At 43.7% G+C, this 18270-nt stretch overlaps 1 protein-coding gene and 1 long non-coding RNA gene across 2 annotated transcripts in view; one reads left to right on the top strand and one right to left on the bottom strand.

Annotated features, from left to right (window-relative positions):
- Positions 1–7013, bottom strand: part of Atp6v1g1 (ATPase H+ transporting V1 subunit G1) — an 8358-nt gene extending 1345 nt beyond the window's left edge. The window contains exons 1-2 of the mRNA XM_010639437.3: positions 6830–7013; positions 2343–2443 (exon numbers count right to left, since the gene is read on the bottom strand). Of these exons, the coding sequence (XP_010637739.1) occupies positions 2343–2443; positions 6830–6911 (183 nt within the window). The 5' untranslated portion in view covers positions 6912–7013. The remainder of the gene's footprint in view (positions 1–2342; positions 2444–6829) is intronic.
- Positions 7014–8894: 1881 nt separating this feature from the next.
- Positions 8895–18270, top strand: part of LOC104872986 — a 10462-nt gene continuing 1086 nt past the window's right edge. Inside the window, exons 1-2 of the long non-coding RNA XR_783330.2 lie at positions 8895–9258; positions 16842–16944. This is a non-coding gene — a long non-coding RNA (uncharacterized LOC104872986). The remainder of the gene's footprint in view (positions 9259–16841; positions 16945–18270) is intronic.

Below are 18270 nucleotides of genomic sequence, written 5' to 3'. Positions count from 1 at the left end.
CAAAAAAAAAAAAAAAAAAAAAAAGGAAGAAAAGAAAGGGCTAGGATGTAGCTCAGTGCAGGGTCTTGGGTTCAATCCCCAGTACCTTAAAAAAAAAAAAAAATGCTCAGCAACATAATATGAACTAAAATATGCAGTCTAAGGGAGGTAGCTGGCAAAATACTGAACAATATTAGTGTATTATTATTGGTATTTTTTGGAGTGATTTTAAAAGTGAGAAGATACTGTATATTGTGTTTATAAGAAAACAAAAAATCAAATACTTCTATTCCAGCACTCTGGGTGGCTGAGGCAGGAAGACTGCAAATTCAAACCCAACCTAGGAAATTTAGTGACTTGGTAAGAACCCTGTCTCAAAATGGAAAATTTTAAAAAGAGCTGAGGATGTAGTTCAATAGGAAGGTCCAGAGTTCCCCGGTACAGTCCCCATAAAAAAAAAAAAAAAATCAAGAAAGATACAATTTAATAGAAACATACAAGGAGTTTCATCATTAATGGTTAATATTTTAACTCTTTTTAGCTCAACAGATTCACCAGTATTATAAATATAAGATATATGTTCCTTCAGAAAGAATACATAGGAAACACTGACTGGCTCTGAAGAGAACGGCCAGTCTAGGTGAGAGGGAACTATTCACTGATGCTCTTTTTTGCTTGAACTTTTTACTGCATATATATCTTTACTATTCAGTTTCCATTCACAAATTAACACACATTGACTCATGAATTTCTTTTTACCTTCTATCGTTTTAGGTTTGGCTGGCTTTGGTTAACTACTATACCTACCTTACCAGAATTTGACTAATCAAATTCTGGAAGACATAACTTTTCGTGTTTTTCACTACCTAAGCTACTCATGCCTCATTTTATTAATATGAACACACACACTCATGTAAGCTAACATCCTTTCGGATTCGGAAACTTGTTAGTTTTCAATGCAGTCTTGTGTGTTATCTGTTCCTCAGGAGAGCTGTGAAGCTGTCACTCCACATTTCATAGATTAGAAACCAGATGGACTCCAAGAGCAATGTGAACATGCAAAAATTCAAATTTGAGTCTTGAGATCAAAGGTTGAGAGGGTTCTTCACACTATGCCTTCACTGTATGTAACACAGGACCACCCGGGGCATTTCCTAAGAGCTCAGCTGCTACCTCAAATTTTTCAGTTTACAACCCCCAGGAATGGGAGGAAAAAGCCCTGTCACCTCTGTTCTAGGAATATAAACTGTATGCCAAGGCCCAATTAGCTGTCTCAAAACCGAAGATGTTACCAAGGAACAGTGCTAGAAAACAAAACCTCAGTGTGCGCGCTTTACAGTGCAACACTGACTCCATTTTCACTGGCAACTGCAGCACAGACAGGAAACAGCTGTCTTGACCAGAGAGTGTTGGTGCACAGTCTGACAACTTACAGTACCAACTGGTCCGGTGAGAAACACTGCAAGTTTTAAAGGCTTGGTGATCCTGCAGTGCAAAGGTGATCAAAACGTTCGCTACTCTATACTAGGAGGGAAGTATGTGCCAGTGATCACTAGAGCAGGGCCGGGGAGGATGTGTGTCTGAAACTACTGCAGGACATCAAACCAAGGGCAGAGTCCAAGACAGAAGCGTCCTGAGAGCATTACTTAAGCTTCAGATCAAGATAAACTTTTGTCTTTCACATAGGTTTTTAACTGTATGAGCCAATGAATTATAACCCAGTTTGAACAGCGCTTCTCTTCCCTAGGAAGCCCCTCTCCCTTCCTGCCCCTTTCCAGAAGTTTCCCTGTACCCTCTGCATTCCTAAGATCTGTTTCTGTAACATTACTGTGCATGGTGGCAACTACAGTGGTGCTGAGCGCCTCTCTGCACACTTTACCAAACAAAGTTTATGACCATTACAGCACTTGTCAGTTGTGGTTGCGCATGACCTGTATTTCATTACTTAGACTGTGAGCTAAGCTCCCCGAAGGCAAGGACCCCACCTCCTCCTGTGCTCAGCTGAGCCCCCAGCACTATGCTATGCGTAGTACCATGTTAAACAAGTAAATGGAGACAAGGCCTCAATATTGGTAATGAACAAATAAAACTGACCATCTTAAAGAGACCCACCCTGAGCCTCCAACAAAGCACAGAATAACCAAGAACCACGGGAGAATGTAGCTCAGTGGTACAGCACTTGCTAGCATGCAAGGTTTGGTCCCCAGTGGTCAAATCTAATAAATAAAATGCAGTAACTCAACTGTTAAAACTGCACCAGTCAGAATCTCTAAGCTGTACTGGATACTTTTAGAGTGTGTGTGTCAGGGGAGGGAGCGGGTGCTCAGGAAACTAAATCAATATTTAAAACAAACAGGGCCCACCGCAGCTTCCTTGGCCTTGAACTCTTTCTCCCTCTGCAGGCGGTACTGTTCAATCTCAGCCTGAGCTTCTTCTTTGGCCTGCTTCAGCCTCCGGTTCTTTCCTGTTTTCAAAGGAGAGAGCTATCATCAGGAAGTGGTTAGAAGACATGCAGAAAGCCAGCAGACACCAAGATGGTGAATTTTAACAATAAAGAAAAATATTTAAGACACACTAAAAGGGAATTTGGAGCTAATGGTGTTTCTGCCTCCTATGGGCTGTAAGGAGTGATAAAAAAGAATGTCTTCCAGGGCACGGTGTGTAGCTCAGTGGTACAGTACTTGCTTAGCATGTGTCAGGCCATTTAATCGGGGGCAGCACAGGAAAGAGGGCATGGCTTTGTAGCTAAAGCCCACAAAAAGGAAGAAAAAATTGTGGAATATGTCAAGAATATTCACTCAACCTCACCTATTAAACATAAACAGGCAAGGTGGTACAAGCTATAATCCCAGCACTCTGCAGTCTGAGGCAAGAGGATCACAAGTTCAAGGCCAGCTCCCCAACTCAGCAAAAGTGTTTCAAAATTTAAAAACAATCAACATACAATGTAAACAGCCATCTAGGGAACTTCTCTCCTTAAGAAGCAAACACACCTAACTGTGCTGCTGCTGCTGCTGACTAGAGTTCTGCTTAGGAGATCAGCAAGGGCATTAATGTGCTCCCCAGGGACATAAACCTAAAACGTAACTAATGACACAGATGATGTAATAATGCAAACTAAAAACCATGCTTATGACAAGGAAAAAAAAGTGGTGACTGGGAGGTATACTGAACAGGCAGAGCTGAGAGGTGAGGGAATGTGGCTGGTTTCCAGAAGAGTTTAACACACAGCTTGGAAAGAATAGCTTTAGGCTGTGGCAGAGCCTGCATGAAAACCCAGCATAAGTCCAGCCAGCCAACACAGACCCTGCTTTGACTCTCTGCTCACCAAGCTTCTTAGAGACTCCAGGAGCACAGAAAGGGGAGGCCTGCAGCTCCCGGATGTAGCACAATGAAGAGCGGGCACAGGCCCTGGGATCCATCTCCTGCAGCGCCACAGAAGGGGTGGGGGGCTAGATGAACAACCTAAGCATTCATGTAATTCACAGCAAAAGACATGCTATATGTAAAACTAAACTTTGTTACACATTATTATATGTCAGCTACCCAGTCCTTTTGACACGTGGGTGAATGAAATGAAATCTAAGCCAGGCAAGACGGTACGTGCCTGTGATCCCAGCCAGCACCTGGGAGGTAGAGGTAAGATTAAAAAGTTCAAAGCCAGCCAGAGCAATTTTTTAAAGGGGGCTGGAGGAACTCAGTGGTAGAGCACAAAGTCCTGGGTTAAATTCCCAGTACTGGAGCAAAAGAGAAAAAGAAATTGAATTTAATATTCCACCTTAGGATTAAGAACAGGTTTCTGAACCTGTATCGACATCCACATTCCGTGCAGCTAGTCTGACACAATCATCAGGTCTCTCCCTAGCCACCCTGAAGTCTACTTGTGCAAATCTATTTACTGTACTACTGTTTCTGGCTGAGTGCTCTTGGCTTCGGTCCACTTGCACCACAATCTTTCACATTATCCTCCCCTATTCACTCTTTGTCAGTATTTCAAAGCCAAAGGTATTGTCCAACCAACAAGGAACAATGTTCAGTGCAAACCCTTTGCAACAGCCTCCACAATTTCAAATCACGTCACTCCTAACTGTCCCAGCTCCCTGAATTAATCAACAGCATTGCTGCCTTTCGACAAACATCTTCAAGGTTTAATTTTGACAGGTTTTTCTGAAAACCAAAAATACATAAAACAGAAAATCACACACACAGCGTTTCTGTGCAATGCTTAGTACTGAACCCACAGTCTTGCATATGCTAAGCAAGCACTCTACCACTGAGCTCCACCCTAACATTTCTAACCTTATTTTTTTTGGGCCTTACAAATGGGAGCCAGTGTTTTGTTTCATGCCAATAAAATAAACATACTTTGTGACAATACTTGGGACTGAACTCTGGGCCTCAACACAGAGCTGTACTGCCAGCCCTTTTTGATGTACCACAAAGCCTATCTTTTTTCTTAAATGTCCAAGGCAATGGTTTCATGAAAAATTTAGATTTGACCACTTACCACACCATGCACTGCCTCTTCTCAATTCTTGATGGGCATGTCAACCATAATTACATTTTTTTCCAAATTGTATGTCTTTTGAATACTTCTGCTCTCAACTACTGAAAACCCTGAAATGTACATTGGTCATATGCTAATAATTCCTTTAAAACAAACTCACTCAGCAAAAAAGTAACAGCTACCTGAGATATTTGAGACCCCGCACTATGCTTGACAAGGCAGACAAAGGTGTGAAACATGACTTTCAAGGAATTCAAGTCATTCTCACTACAGTGCCAGGCACCTGTTGCTGCACTTCTCCCAGTCTCACATCCCTCCCAACAGCTTGCTATTGATGAATCATCTCTGGACAAATTCTAAGAAATCATTCCGGAATTCCTGTATCAAGGGCATGATTGGAAATATTCTACAAAGAAGAGAGAACCTTCTAGTCACCAGAGCAGAAAGAAAAGGCTTGTCATACCCAGCCCCTTCAAAGAATGCTTTTGCTAGGAAACATTAAATATGACCTTTCTCAAGCCATGCTTAAAATCTACTTGAAGATACAGGTCTTATTCAAGAAGAAACACCACAAATTACTGAGGTTAATATTTCCTGGTATTTTACCCTGGCATAGGAAAAGAGGCCTCTAAACCACAACTACGCTGATTCCCAGGGTCTGGTCAAATCAGATCCCTCAGCTTCATTTTCCCACGTGTACAACAAAGTAACATCTTTCTCATCAGATGGAAAACTGCGCATATAAATTAAAAAAAAAAAAAAAAAAAACTCTTCCCAGTAGCTTAACTTCCTATATAGAGACACAGGTTACTGCACTATAATAACAGAAGTAAGCACTAAGGTGGGATACTTAGTCTGAGGGCAGGATAATCAGTGAGGAAAGGCTTCCTGGAAAAACTACTACCTAAATCTTGAGGTCTGAAAAATTCTCGATTAGAGAATCAACAAAAGTTATGTAAGAAAAGGTTCTTCCAAGCCAAAGAAATGGGATGCAAAGTCTCACAGGGGAAAATAAATGAAGTTGCCTTTGGGAAATCATGATTCAGTATGGCTGGAGTACACAAATGAGATTAGGCAGAATACAAAAACCTAAACCAGGTGTGGTGGCACTTGCCTGTAATTCCAGAACTCTGGTAGGCTGTGGCAGGAGGATGCCAAATTCAAGCCCACTCTGGGCAGTTTAGCAAGACCCTGTCTCAAAAAATAAAAAGAGCTAGGGGTGTATCTCACTATCTCACTGCAAAGGATCTGGGTTCAACATCCAATACCACCAAAAAAAAAAAAAAAAAAAAAAAAAAAAACGGAAAACAGTGATGCAATAAAGCTTCCTCCAACCCACTGAGACCAAGTGCTATGGCAACCACCTATAATCCCAGCGTTTAGGGAAACTGAGAAAGGAGAATCCACAAGTTTGGCTCTTGCTGGGGAAACCTAACAAGACCCTGTCTCAAAGTTTAAATAAATAAAAATAAACTTTTTAAAAGAAATGGAGCGCAGAGGTAGAGTGCCCCTAGATTCAACCTACTAACCTCCCTCCTAAAAGAATTTAAATTTTATTCTGCTGACACTCAACACGTTGTAAAGATGGTCAAGACATCATAGGTGCATTTTATAGGGATTACTGACTACAATGAGGAAAACAGATTGTAGGAGAGATTAAAACTGGTTTCCCTCCACTCCTCGCGGTAGATTAGACCCAGCTGTTCCATTCTTTAGCAATCTTGTATTTCTCAACTCCAGCCTTCCCACTCGCCTACAATTAGCCTATCCAATATCTATTTCCTTCTTTGGGACGTGGGATACCACAATGGTGATGCACCTAGCGCTGTGCCGACACTTGTTACCCTCACTTTAAAATATATACGTGAAAGGAATTACGAGTCAGGCTGCTACAGGAGATTCAGAATAGTTGTCCCGTACTATGACGCTGCCAGTCGAGAACAAAGTGAAGAAGCCACAAAAACACTGTCGACTGATTGTTACAGGACGAACAAGAAAGAATAGACTCCAGAACACAAGCCTGAACGACACTGGATGGCGGCCCCTTCAATGGGCCTGGAGCCTTTAAACCCATCAAGTGGGAGGAGAGAAAGAGATCCGTTTGGATGGCCCATTTCACACGGCTCCCAGACCCCAAGAAGAACCCGACTTAGCCCACCACGCGGCTCCCAGACGACCCAGAAACCTTCCAGAGCCTCAACTGAAGAGCGCGTCCTAAAACGTCAGCCGCCAGCCCACCGTAATCCCCGACTCCCGGGACTTTTTCGGATCTCTCAGCCTACCACCTCTGCGGCCTAACGCCTTCCTCAGCCTCACGCCACGCCTGGCCGCCTCGAAACTCACGCTTGCGGGCCTCGGACACCTTCTCCGCGGCCCGCTTCTCGGCCTGCAGCAGCTGCTGGATTCCCTGCGACTGGCTGGCCATGGCTGCTGCGGCTCACAGAACCAAAGGACCGGCCTAAAACCGGCGAAACCACACCTCGGATCAGCTGACCCGCCACCCAGGAGCTGCGCCTGCGCGGGGCGTCAGCACCCCGCCTCCCGTCACGTGACCCGCACGGCGTCGAGTCTGCTGACCTTTTAAGAGCCCTGCAACTCCCGCGGGAGGGAGCGGGGCGCAGAACGAAACAGCCTGGCGCGCTCTTTGCGCCTGCGCAGGGTCTGCCAGCGCCTTCTGTTCTCTACTGTCCTAACCGTTTAAACTGGTTGTCTTCTCGCTGGTTTGATCCCTGTAGCCTTCCTTCCCCTTCGTTATTGCGCTAATCCTTCACTTCACAGTATGCCCATATCAGTGTCCAGAGAGAAGGAGCCAAGCCAGACCACTTTCCCCCACTCCATCCTACTCCCTTCGTGGAACTTTACCTGGCCCTCAAAAATCTGTTGAGCAGTTTAGGAAAATTCTTGCTAGTTCGAGTGATGGAGTCCTAGGTTAGAAGTAGGACCCTGAGCTGCGCGCGGAGGCACAGATTTATAATCTCAGCATTTAGGAAGGCTGAGGCAGAAGGGTCACACATTCTAGTCCTGCCTGAGCAATTTTAGCAAGACGCTATTTCAGCATTTAATAAATAAATGAGAAGAGCAGGAGATGTCGTTCAGTGATAGAATGCTCCGGGTTTGATGACAGAATTGGCAATGAGATGGGAAGGGGAGTAGGGATTCTGGGCTGGGGTGTGGCTCAGTGGTAGACTGTTTGCCTACCTTGTGTGGGACCCTGGATTCAATGCCTACTACCATCAAAAAAGAAAAAGGAGATTTAGGATTAACTATGCTGCTAACCTGTGGTTTTTGGAAAGGTCACTCTCCCTTTCTGAACGGAGTTCAGGAAAGGGTCACACTTTTCCATCAGTGTTTGATGAATGCTTGCCATGATCCTAGATGACTGGTATCAAGGCTATAACAGAAAGCAAGATAAACAAGGTTCCTGGTCAACAGATTGATTAATTAGAACAAATAGACAATTACGGACTGCTGTAAAATAATGAAGGAACAGGCAGGATGCTTTCAAGAGCGCCCTTAGTGAAGAAGGACGTGGCCTTTAAAACGCGACGTGAGAATAGAGGATGTGGCTCAGGAGCTGCCCTACCGTGAGCCACACTGGGCAGGGATCCCCAGCAGCACTAGGGAAAGGGGATGAGGCCTGAATCAAAAGTTACCCAGAAGAGAGTGGAGGGTGGATTGGGCGATGGTTAGGGAAGAGGAAGAACGCGTGTGGAATTGGGGGTGGGGGCTTAACGGCACAAAGGTGCCCCCTCACTCCAATAGGGTCAATGTGATTGTGTCTGCAGTGACAGTCACTGTCCTAAACACTTGATTGCTCCTCACAGCAGCTTTAGAATAACTGTGAAGGTATAATTACTTTATCTTTTTTTATATAAGTACTGACGATTGAACCCAGGATCTTTGCAACAAGCTGCAACCCCAGCATTTTTTATTTTGACACAGGGTCTCACTAAATCGCTCAATTTCATAAACTGGGCTCAAATTTGGAATCCTCCTGCCTCAGTCTCCCAGAGTGCTGGGATTGTAGGTGTGCACCACCACACCTGGCTAATAGTCCCATTTTGTAATAACCATCTGGAAGCTCTGCCCAAAGTGACACTCTTATTAACTGCCAGATGGGATATTTGAATCTAGTCAGGGCTGGAGGCTGGAATGCTTAACCAACTGTACTCCTCGGCAGGATTCTTGTGGGCTATGGGAAGTCCCAGAAAACCTCTTAAGAGTTCATCAAGGACTGAGAACATAAGATAATGCTATTGTAGTCAGGGTCTGAAAGGGAATAGATTTAGTACAGGACACATAATTTATAGTATTATTGGGTAATAGTCACCCACAAGGGCAAGTGCAGAGGAGTGGGGAGAGATGTGTCCACACACCAGAGACCTGAAGGATCCAGCTGAGGGTCCCAGGCAATATCCTATCCTCTATAAGTCCAGCCAGAGTCTTAGAGTCCACAGCAATGCCTCATGCAAGTCCACATTCAAGGATCTGCACCAGGAAGGCCCAAAGGCCAGGGGTGGAAGTTAGAAAACCTGAGCCAACTTGTGCCACCAAGCTGAGGGATCTACACTGGAGCCAGGAAGCAATGCTCAAGTTGAAGATCAGAAGACACCAGCCCTTCTCAGTGATGGCGAGGCCCAGAGCTCCTCAGGCAAGGAGAACAGCCAAGTTTGCCTCACAAAAACCAGCCATGGCAAGCTCCTCCTAGAAAATCAACAGCCAAGAATATTCTCCTCCAGTTGTCTTTTTATGCTGTTGGCAACAATCCTCAGGTGGGTCTTCCATGCCCAGAACCATGCTGATTCAGTTCAGCTGGGCGTTCCAAATTGACCATTAGTTAATCCACCACAAATGCCAATAATTTTCTTGGTTGAAATATATCTGTCCTCAACAAAAAGATGGATTGGTGCTTCAGGGTATTCTCATTTGATTGAGGCTGGGGTGGATTTGGGGAGAAAAAAACCAAAAATGCAGAATTCCTGCTCTTTTCCCACATGAAAACCAGCACTGGTCACTGGCCCTTTGTTATTGTTGTTGTTAATTGGGTCGTTACTTTGGTTATTTTTTATTCTAATGTTTTTGGAAATTGGTGTCTCTCCATATTGTCCAACCTGGTCTTGAACTCACGAGGACAAGTGATCCTTTCTCCTCAGCTAAGACTATAGGCATGAACCCCTGTCCCCCATATATGTGGGATTTTTTAATTCGGTCAATAATTTCTTGGGAAGATTTGTTCACTTACTGGATCCACTAGAACAATACACACATTTAGGGTTAGGATGAAGATTAAAAGATGATGGAAGCCATACATGGAGTGTGGTGGCACTTTCCTGTAATTCCAGCATTCCAGACACTGAGGCAGGATGATCACTGTGAGTTCAAGGCCTGCCTGGGCCTCATAGTGAGTTCAAGGCCATCCTTAACTACACAGCAAAACCCCAGCAAAAAACAAATCAAAACAAAACAAAAAAAGAAAAAATTCCATTTATAATGAGTACACAAATAAAATGTGGTATATTTGTGCAACAGAAAAATACCAAATCATTAGAATAAAGTGCTGAGCCTAGAAGCTCATACTTGTGATACCAGCTACTTGAGAAGTTTAGATAGGAGGATTGCAAGTTCAAGTCCAGCCCAGGCAATCTAGTGAGTCCTAGTCTCAAAATTTTAAAAAAATGTTTGAAAGGGCTGGGGCTGTAGCTCGGTGGTAGAGCACCTCTGTGGTTAATGCCCTGTACTGAGTAAGGTCGAGGAAAGGAAAAAGTACTTACACATGGATGACCCTTCATAATATTATACTAAGTAAAAAAGCCAGGCATGAAAGGCCACACACTGTACTGTTCCATGTATAAGAAAGGCCCAAGCTGTGCACAGTGTTGTGTGCCAGCCACTCCAGAGGTTAAAGGAGGAGGACCACTTAAGCTACAAAATTGGCAGTCGGTCAGGGTAACATACCGAGACCGTTTCAAAAAGTAAATAAATACAACACACATATATAGGTATATGAAATACCCAGAATAGGCACATCTATGGAGACAGAAAATACATTCGTGTTTAACCAAGGCTTGGGGAGGCAGAGAATGAGGAATGACAGTTCACTGGGTGGAATTTCTCTTTTGTTTGATAGGAATGCTCCAGAACGAGATAGCAGTGGTGGTGAGATCTCCTTGTGAATATACAGAAAACAGTCATTTATACATTTTTAAAGGATGAACAGTATGATATACAAATTATATCTCAATAATTTTTTATTTAAAAAAGAGAGATGATGAAATTGGCTGTGAAACCTTTGCACAATTTCTAGTCTGCGATAGGCACTAGCATATGGGAGCTATTGTTTCTATCTGGCTGAGGGAGAATTTTTTGATTTACAAATCTGGTCCTACATTTAACAAAAGCCTTCACATTAGGGTTCCTCTAACAGCCTAGGTCCTTTCTCTGGAAGTGTTCCAAATTTTGTGCAGAGAGAGAAACACTAAACAATCCCTCCTCCGAAATGTCAGACTGGTTTGGATTTCCTGAGGATCAGAGTGGGTGTTTGCTATCAGAACTCTGGCACCATGAAGAGGCGTTCCACAATAACTAGGAAATGAGGGGGAGGCAGTTGCCCTCCCAGGGATGCCATGAAGTCTTGAGCCAGCAGGCTAGATTCACAAAGGCCTCTGTTTATGTCTTAGTCCCTTTCTCCTCCCGGGGACACAATGCACAGCACCAGACACCTACAACTTAAAGAGAGGTTCATTTTTGGCTCATGATTAGTCCAAGATCATCTGGCTCCAGGGCATAGTGGCGTGGCAGAGGGGCTCAGCGGAGCAAAGCTGCTTACTTCATGGTGGCCCGGAAGCAGAGAAAAGGGAGGGGCCAGGAAGAACATACCCTTCGGTCCCACCCCAGTGTGGTACGTAAGGTGAACGAAGATGAACTGTGATGCTCTGAAGAGGCTGCCTTTCCATTGGATGGCCCTGGGCAGTAGCAGTCACTGTATTCTTGGTCATACCTCATTTATTATACAGGCACTCATGAAAGAGGACTTCCAGAACTGCCTCTTCCCACCAGACCCCACCTCCTACAGCAAATCAGCTGTAGTCCCCTGCACTGTAATCCAACCACTTTCCACACTTGTGAGGCTTCAGTGCCTGTTTTAGATGTAAGCCATTACAGTGTGTTTTGTTTGAGACAGGATCTCACTATGTAACCCAGGCTCACCACAAACTCGCACTTCTTATGCCTCAGCCTTCTGAGTGCTGAGAATACGGGCATGCAACTACCATGCCCCACAAAATGTACTAAGTCATCTGAAGGGAGCAAAATGGATTCCGGGCCTGGGTCCCCTGACCAATGAATGAATTTGCATATCTAAGAAAAGAGTGTGCTATGGCCTGGAATTTAGCTCAGTGGTGCCACTGCTACTGCCTGCCTTGCAAGTGCAAGGTCCTGAGTTTGATCCCTCCCTGGTACCAAAAAAAAAGAGAATGTGCTGCTGGAGAGCAATAACACACATCTGCAATCTCAGCATTCAGGAGGCTGAGGCAGGAGGATCATCTTGAGTTCAAGGCCAGCTTGGACTACATAGTGAGACCCTGTCTCAAAAAACAAAACAAAAATAAATAGATAAATATAAATAAATAAAAAGAAAAGAAAAACATGCATCCTCTCCAGTGAGTTGAGAAGCCAGCTGGGAACCAAGGTGTGCTTTACAGACAAACTCAGCCATAATTCAAAGAGGTAAAAAAAAGTAGAGGGCCTAGTTCACAGTCCCAGCCCTCTCTTTCAGTTGTTCTCTCTTGAACCATTATAGCTGAGCTCAGACTTTTTGTACATTAAAAGTGGACTTAATAGAGTAGGTTATTGGGAGGATTAAATTAGGTAATACATAGAAGTATCTTAGAAAGTCACAACTCATAAGACTATATAAAGTGTGAACAGAATATATGATGAATATTTACATTTTAAAGATTTACTACGCTAAAAGACACATCAGCATTAATCTTCCTCAAAATACTCTCCCTCACTTCAAACACACTTGCCGCTTCCTGAAGCTGTTCCAGAAGTCCTCTTTCATGAGTGTCTCTGTAATAAATGAGGTATGTTCCAACATGCAGTGAATGCTGTTGCCCAGTGCCATCCAGCAGAAAAAGCAGACTCGTCAAAGAAAGCATCACCGTGCATCCTCATTCACCTTATTCACCAGCTCTGGCGCTGTGTGCCTTTTTCTCTTTGCTGAAGTAAAAACGACCATGAAGAGTAGATATTTTGAGTCAGTGTAGAACAGTGAGGCAGCCAGCACAGCAGAATGGAAGACGCTCACAGAAGAGGCCTCCAGAACTGCTTCTGAAAGCGACAAGAAGGACCGGATACGCATGTGTTTAAAGATAGGAGGAGCATTGTGATGGAGGATAATGGCAATGTGTCTTTTACTGGAATAATTTTTTAATGTAAACAATCGCTGTAGTTTTAAATCACATATCATACAGTGGTGGTTGCCAGGGGCTGGAGGGAGCTGGGAAGTTATTGTTCGGTGAGTATGGAGTTTCATATTACATCAGAAAAAAAGATACTGAAAATTCTGGAGATTCATTCCACAAGGGTGCGAATGAACCACATGTTTTGAAATTGTCATAATGAAACTCTGCTATGTGTATTATACTACAATTAAAAATAGAAAAAAATTTAAGACAAAAAAATCACTTTTTTCTTTACTTTTTAAAATAAGCCAATAGGAAAATTTAATATAAAATATGTGGCTTACATTATGTTGGGTGAATATTATAAAATAATCCTACAAATAGGGGGTGGGGATGCAGCTCAGTGGCCCTGCCCTGCCTGGTAAATTCAAGGTTCTGAGTTTGATTTCTGGTACAGGAAAAAAATAATCCTATAACTTATGTGTCCTGTATTAAATCTGATCCCTGGCAGACCCTGACTATAATAGTGTTATATTATATTTCTGTTGGTACTGCTCTAAAGGAAAAGAATTTTGGTCTTCAAGGGCTTTTAACAAAGGAACTTGTGCTACAGAATGAAGAATTAGGAAGTAATCAGCAAAGTTTGAGGACTTTATGGAGGCAGGGTTTGAGATCAGGAGGGTAGAGAGTTTTGAGGCAGAAAGGACAATTTAGACAAAGGTCCAAGGCAAAAGAAAGCATGGAATATTCTAGAAAGAGCAATGAAGTTGGAGTGTCCCCCAGAGAAAGGACAGAGGCTCTGAGATAAGACCAGAGACCAGTCAGGAGCCAGCTCAGGTGGGGCCCAGAGATCTTGCTAAGGACTTTGATCTTTATTTGAAAGCTTGGGAAGACAGCAGAGGATGCCAGAGATGCATTTGAAAAGATTGCTTTTGCTGTGTCTGCAGTGGAGGGGCAAGAGGGATAGGAGACTTGTTTTGTTTTCAAAAGTGAGGTTTAATAGGCAATAAAATGAAGTTAAATTTTCAAGAGACTGAGAAGATCAGTGTTTTGAATTTAGCTGACCTAGTGATCCTGGAAAACAGCCACAGTGAAAAACTCCCTCATCCTTTTATTTTCCAACATTTCCCTATCCTTTTGTGTTCCTGGAAGTGAGGTGTTACAGAAACCAATCCTCCCACTGTTTTAGGTAAGACTCTGTGCACCTGTCCTCATTCCTGTGTTTATCTTTAACAAGGCCGCAGAAGACCTCCAACATTAAAGATGAGAATTGCCCCTCCCCAAACCAGGCACTTAGATAAACGCATCCTTCTCATCTGACTGAGACTTCCTCTGCTTGCAAAACAATCTCACTGTACACGGCCTGCCCTCTCCTACACCTCCCTGTACACCTCTAAAGCAAACCACCTCACTGCCACACTTGGATCCTGCCATCTGGAAGGCTCTCCCTAGTGCAATAGTCCTTGTAAAGTCATCTCCTTAATTGTCCCCTGAGTTTTGTCTTTGACAAGATCTTTCAGATAAATGAACTCATAAAGCAGGACTTCTTGGTTTGGAAAATACAATCTTGTATGTGCAATTCAGCAAGGGAGGGCTCAATCCAGTAGAGCACACCATTCATTGGTTGAGCATATTCCGTATGCAAAGCACTTTGTTGGGCAATGAATTGTGGAATAAAAAAAAAAAACCTGCCAGAAGCAGTATGCTATTACCTTCCAAATAAATTATCATCGGCACAACTTTTATTGAGCGCTTATATAACACCCTTCTGGAAAAGAATTCCCAGATAGCTAGTATTATCTTTTTTGTTTTCTCGTTTGTAAAATGAAAATAATGGTGCCTATTCTAGGGAGGGAGGGAGGGAGGAGTCAATGAGATAACGCCTGCAATCGTCAGCCACTGGGCAGCTGTGTCCACGCGCAATTACTTGTGCCAGATGGGGAGGCTGCCCCTTTAAAATGACTGCTAAGGCTCCCTGGAAGTTTGTTTTTGTTTTAGCAAAGATCCTCCAGGGAAACTTACAAAGAACCAGCCGGACTCACCAAGTCACTCTGATAGATTCTTGCAGGTGAACTACGTTAAAATTTGTTCATTCTGTCCAGAGTCATTCCCATCCGTTTTTAAAATATGTGATGCATGGCCTTGAACCAAACATGTTCAGAAATGTGATACCTTTCCTATATTAATGTGTATGTTTCCTCAAGATGGCCTCTTGCTTCTTTTGCTTTTTGACCCTACCATGAAATGCCAGAGGCAGCAGTTGCAAACACAGAAAGTTGATTTATCTCAGAGCTCTGGAGTCTCCTGTCCAAGTTCAGGCAGTCCCTTTCCTTTGGGCCTCTGGCGTGGTCAGCACATTAGGGTGGGAGTGTGCAGCAGAACAGCACCAGCCAGGAAGCAGAAGGGAGGAAGAGGAAGAGGCCTGGGTCTCAAGATCCCTTCTGAGGGCGCAACTCCAGTGACCTAGAGGACCTCACATGGGCCCCACCGCCTACAGGTTCTACCGGTTCCACCATACTGCCCTATAGTGTCGTCCTGAGGACAAGTCTTCTACCACATGAGCTTTAGTGGGACATTCACCCACAGCACTAGTTAGCCAGGAGTGTGTGTAACCCAGGGATTCCCTGTGTTGGGGTAAGCAATCGTCCTATGGGATGGGGCCCCTCACCTACAGGTCTGCACTAACCCCAGGCAGTGATTGTCAGTGTTGAATTGCAGGATACCCAGTTGGTTTCCAGTAGGAAGTTGCTTAGTGTGAGGAAAAACTCCACACATCTTTGGTATTGGAAGTCAAGAATGTTGAGTTAGAATAGAGGAAATAAAGATAGGTAGAAAGGAGACAAGGGAAATAATAATTTTAAAATTATATTTTTAAAGAAACACTGCAGCTTCTGGACACAAAAGTTACCCAAGGTTACAATGCCTTTTTCCATTCCAGGAAACACACTTCCAAAAAAATTCCTAAGGGTCTTTGAGGTACAGTAAGCCCGTAAACTGGGCCCTAGTCTGTGTTTTTCACTCTGTAAACTGCTGTTTCTCTTACAGACTTCCATCATCTAAGAAGCAGAACTATTATGTGGACAAAAGATTTCTAAAGTTCAAACATGTTCGAATGGCTTGCATTCTAATCTGGCCCACTGAATGGGTGGCCTGACAGGCAGTAGAAATACGTATCCTAGACCAGTGATCCCCAGCCATTCTGGTGCCAAGGATTGGTTTGGTGGAGACAATTTTTCCACAGACAGGTGTAGAAGGGAATGGTTTTGGGAAGATTCAAAGGAGCACACAACCTCAATCCCTTGAGTGTGAAGTTGACAGTTGGGCTCAAGGTCCTATGAGAATCTAATGCCACCACTGATCTGACAGGAGGTGGAGTTCAGGCAGTAACGCGAGCGATGGGAAGCAGTTTCCTCACCTGCCTCTCACTGCCTGCTGTGCAGCTGTTGACCAGTACCAGTCCATGGCCCAGGGATTGGGGACCCCTATCCTAGATTGTTCATCTTGAAGATACCCCAATATCACATAAAAACCACAACCCAGGCTACAGTGCGTCTCACTCTACAAACACCTGCACCCTCCTCTGGGTGTAAAGTTCTTTCTGCCTAATAAACCTCTGTATGCCTCTCCCTGACACATCTTGAAAATTCTTTTTCTGTGACAGAAGTCAGCAAACCTGCAACCTACCCTGTGGGTGAGGTCCCACCCAATTCCCTGTAACATGTATTTCCATTGCCAGTATTGCATCCATCATCAGAAAGTTCTTTCTTCCCAGAACTGAGGAAGATAGCTCTTCCCAGAATAGGGCATCATAAAAGTGATCAGAAATTAATATGAACAAAGAAATTAATATGAACCACTAACTCCAGAGGGTTGGTGTATAAATATCTCTATTCCTCCCATATTGGAGTGGGGTAATTCTGAGGCATATGTTTGTTTTGGGTTTCCCTTAGGAAATTAAACTGCAGTTTCCCATGATGGCAGCTGGCTCAATACAGAAGTCCCTCCTTATATGAGGACACATTCCAAGCCCTCAGTGGATGCCTGAAACCTCAGGTAGGGTTGAATGCATTATATACAGTACTATGCTTTTGCTTACACATACCTAAGTATGTTAGCTTCTCATCACTGTGGGGGAAAAATACCTGAGAAAGACAACCTAAAAAGGGAAAATTTTGTTTTGCCTCACAGTCTTCATGCATAGTGAGCTGGCTTCATTCCTTTTATGCCTGTGGCAAGGCGGAAACATCATGGCAGAAGGGTGGGGCAGAGGGAAGCCGCTCACCTCATGGCACCAGGAAGTAGAGAGAGATGCAAAGAGCCAGAGAAAGAAACAAAGGGGAAGGGAACAAGTCATATCCTTCAAAGGCACACTCTCTGGTGACTTACTTTCTCCAACTGGGCCCCACCTCCTAATGGCCCATGAAACCGTGAACTAGGTTAACACACTTATATTGCGGTCACCTCTCTAGGCTCCATCTCTGAACACTGTTGCACTGGACACCAAGCCCTCAATACGTGAGCCTGTGGGGGACATTTCATATTTAAGAGCTTTTTTTTTGGTACCGGGGATTGAACTCGGGTCCTTGCGCTTGCAAGGCAGGCCACCGAACCACTGAGCTAAATTACAGCGACATTTCATATTTAAACCATAGTACTATGATACAGTTTAGTTTATAAATGAAGTATAGTAAGAGGTTAATAATAATCATTAATGATAAAGTTAATCATACGTTGTGGTACAAATTCTATGAATGTGGTCTGTCTCTGCCTCTATCTCTTTGAGTGTCCTATGATACTGGACTCATCCTTCCTGTGATGATGTGAGATGACACAGTGCCTAGATGACAAGATACAATGAGGTGAATGGCATCAGCAGTGTGACCTCAGGTTAGGAAGCTATTGGCCTTCTGACTATAGGCCAGGAGGAGGACCATCTGCCTCATTTTGATGTAGGACAATTTGAAATTTCATCATACTACTCACAGCAGTGTAAAATTTAAAACTTATAAATTGTTCGTTTTTAGAATTTTCCATTTCATATCTTCAGGTCTTGGTTGACCACAGGTAACTAAATCCATGGAAAGGGAAACTGAACACATGGGGACAATTGCAGTACACTTCTCCATCTCTGTGTCACTTCCGCCCTCCCTACCAGTTTACCTGCCCCTTCTAGATAAAAGCTTATGGTGGTGCACAGCTATAATTCTAGCAGTCTGGGAGGCTGAGGTAGGAAGATCCCAAATGTGAGTGTAGTCTGGGCAACTTAGTGACTTAGCAAGTCCCTGTCTCAAAACAAAATTTTAAAAATGGCTGGGATGTAGTTCAGTGCAAAGACCCTGGGTCCATTACCCAGTACTGCAAAAGAAAGAAGAGGAGAAG

The sequence above is a fragment of the Fukomys damarensis genome, unplaced genomic scaffold (genome assembly GCF_012274545.1).
Source record: "Fukomys damarensis isolate Sample0158 unplaced genomic scaffold, DMR_v1.0_HiC HiC_scaffold_36, whole genome shotgun sequence".
Lineage (NCBI taxonomy): Eukaryota > Metazoa > Chordata > Mammalia > Rodentia > Bathyergidae > Fukomys > Fukomys damarensis.
The sequence above is the reverse complement of the archived record's forward strand: the minus strand, read 5'-3'. Positions and strand labels throughout refer to the sequence as shown.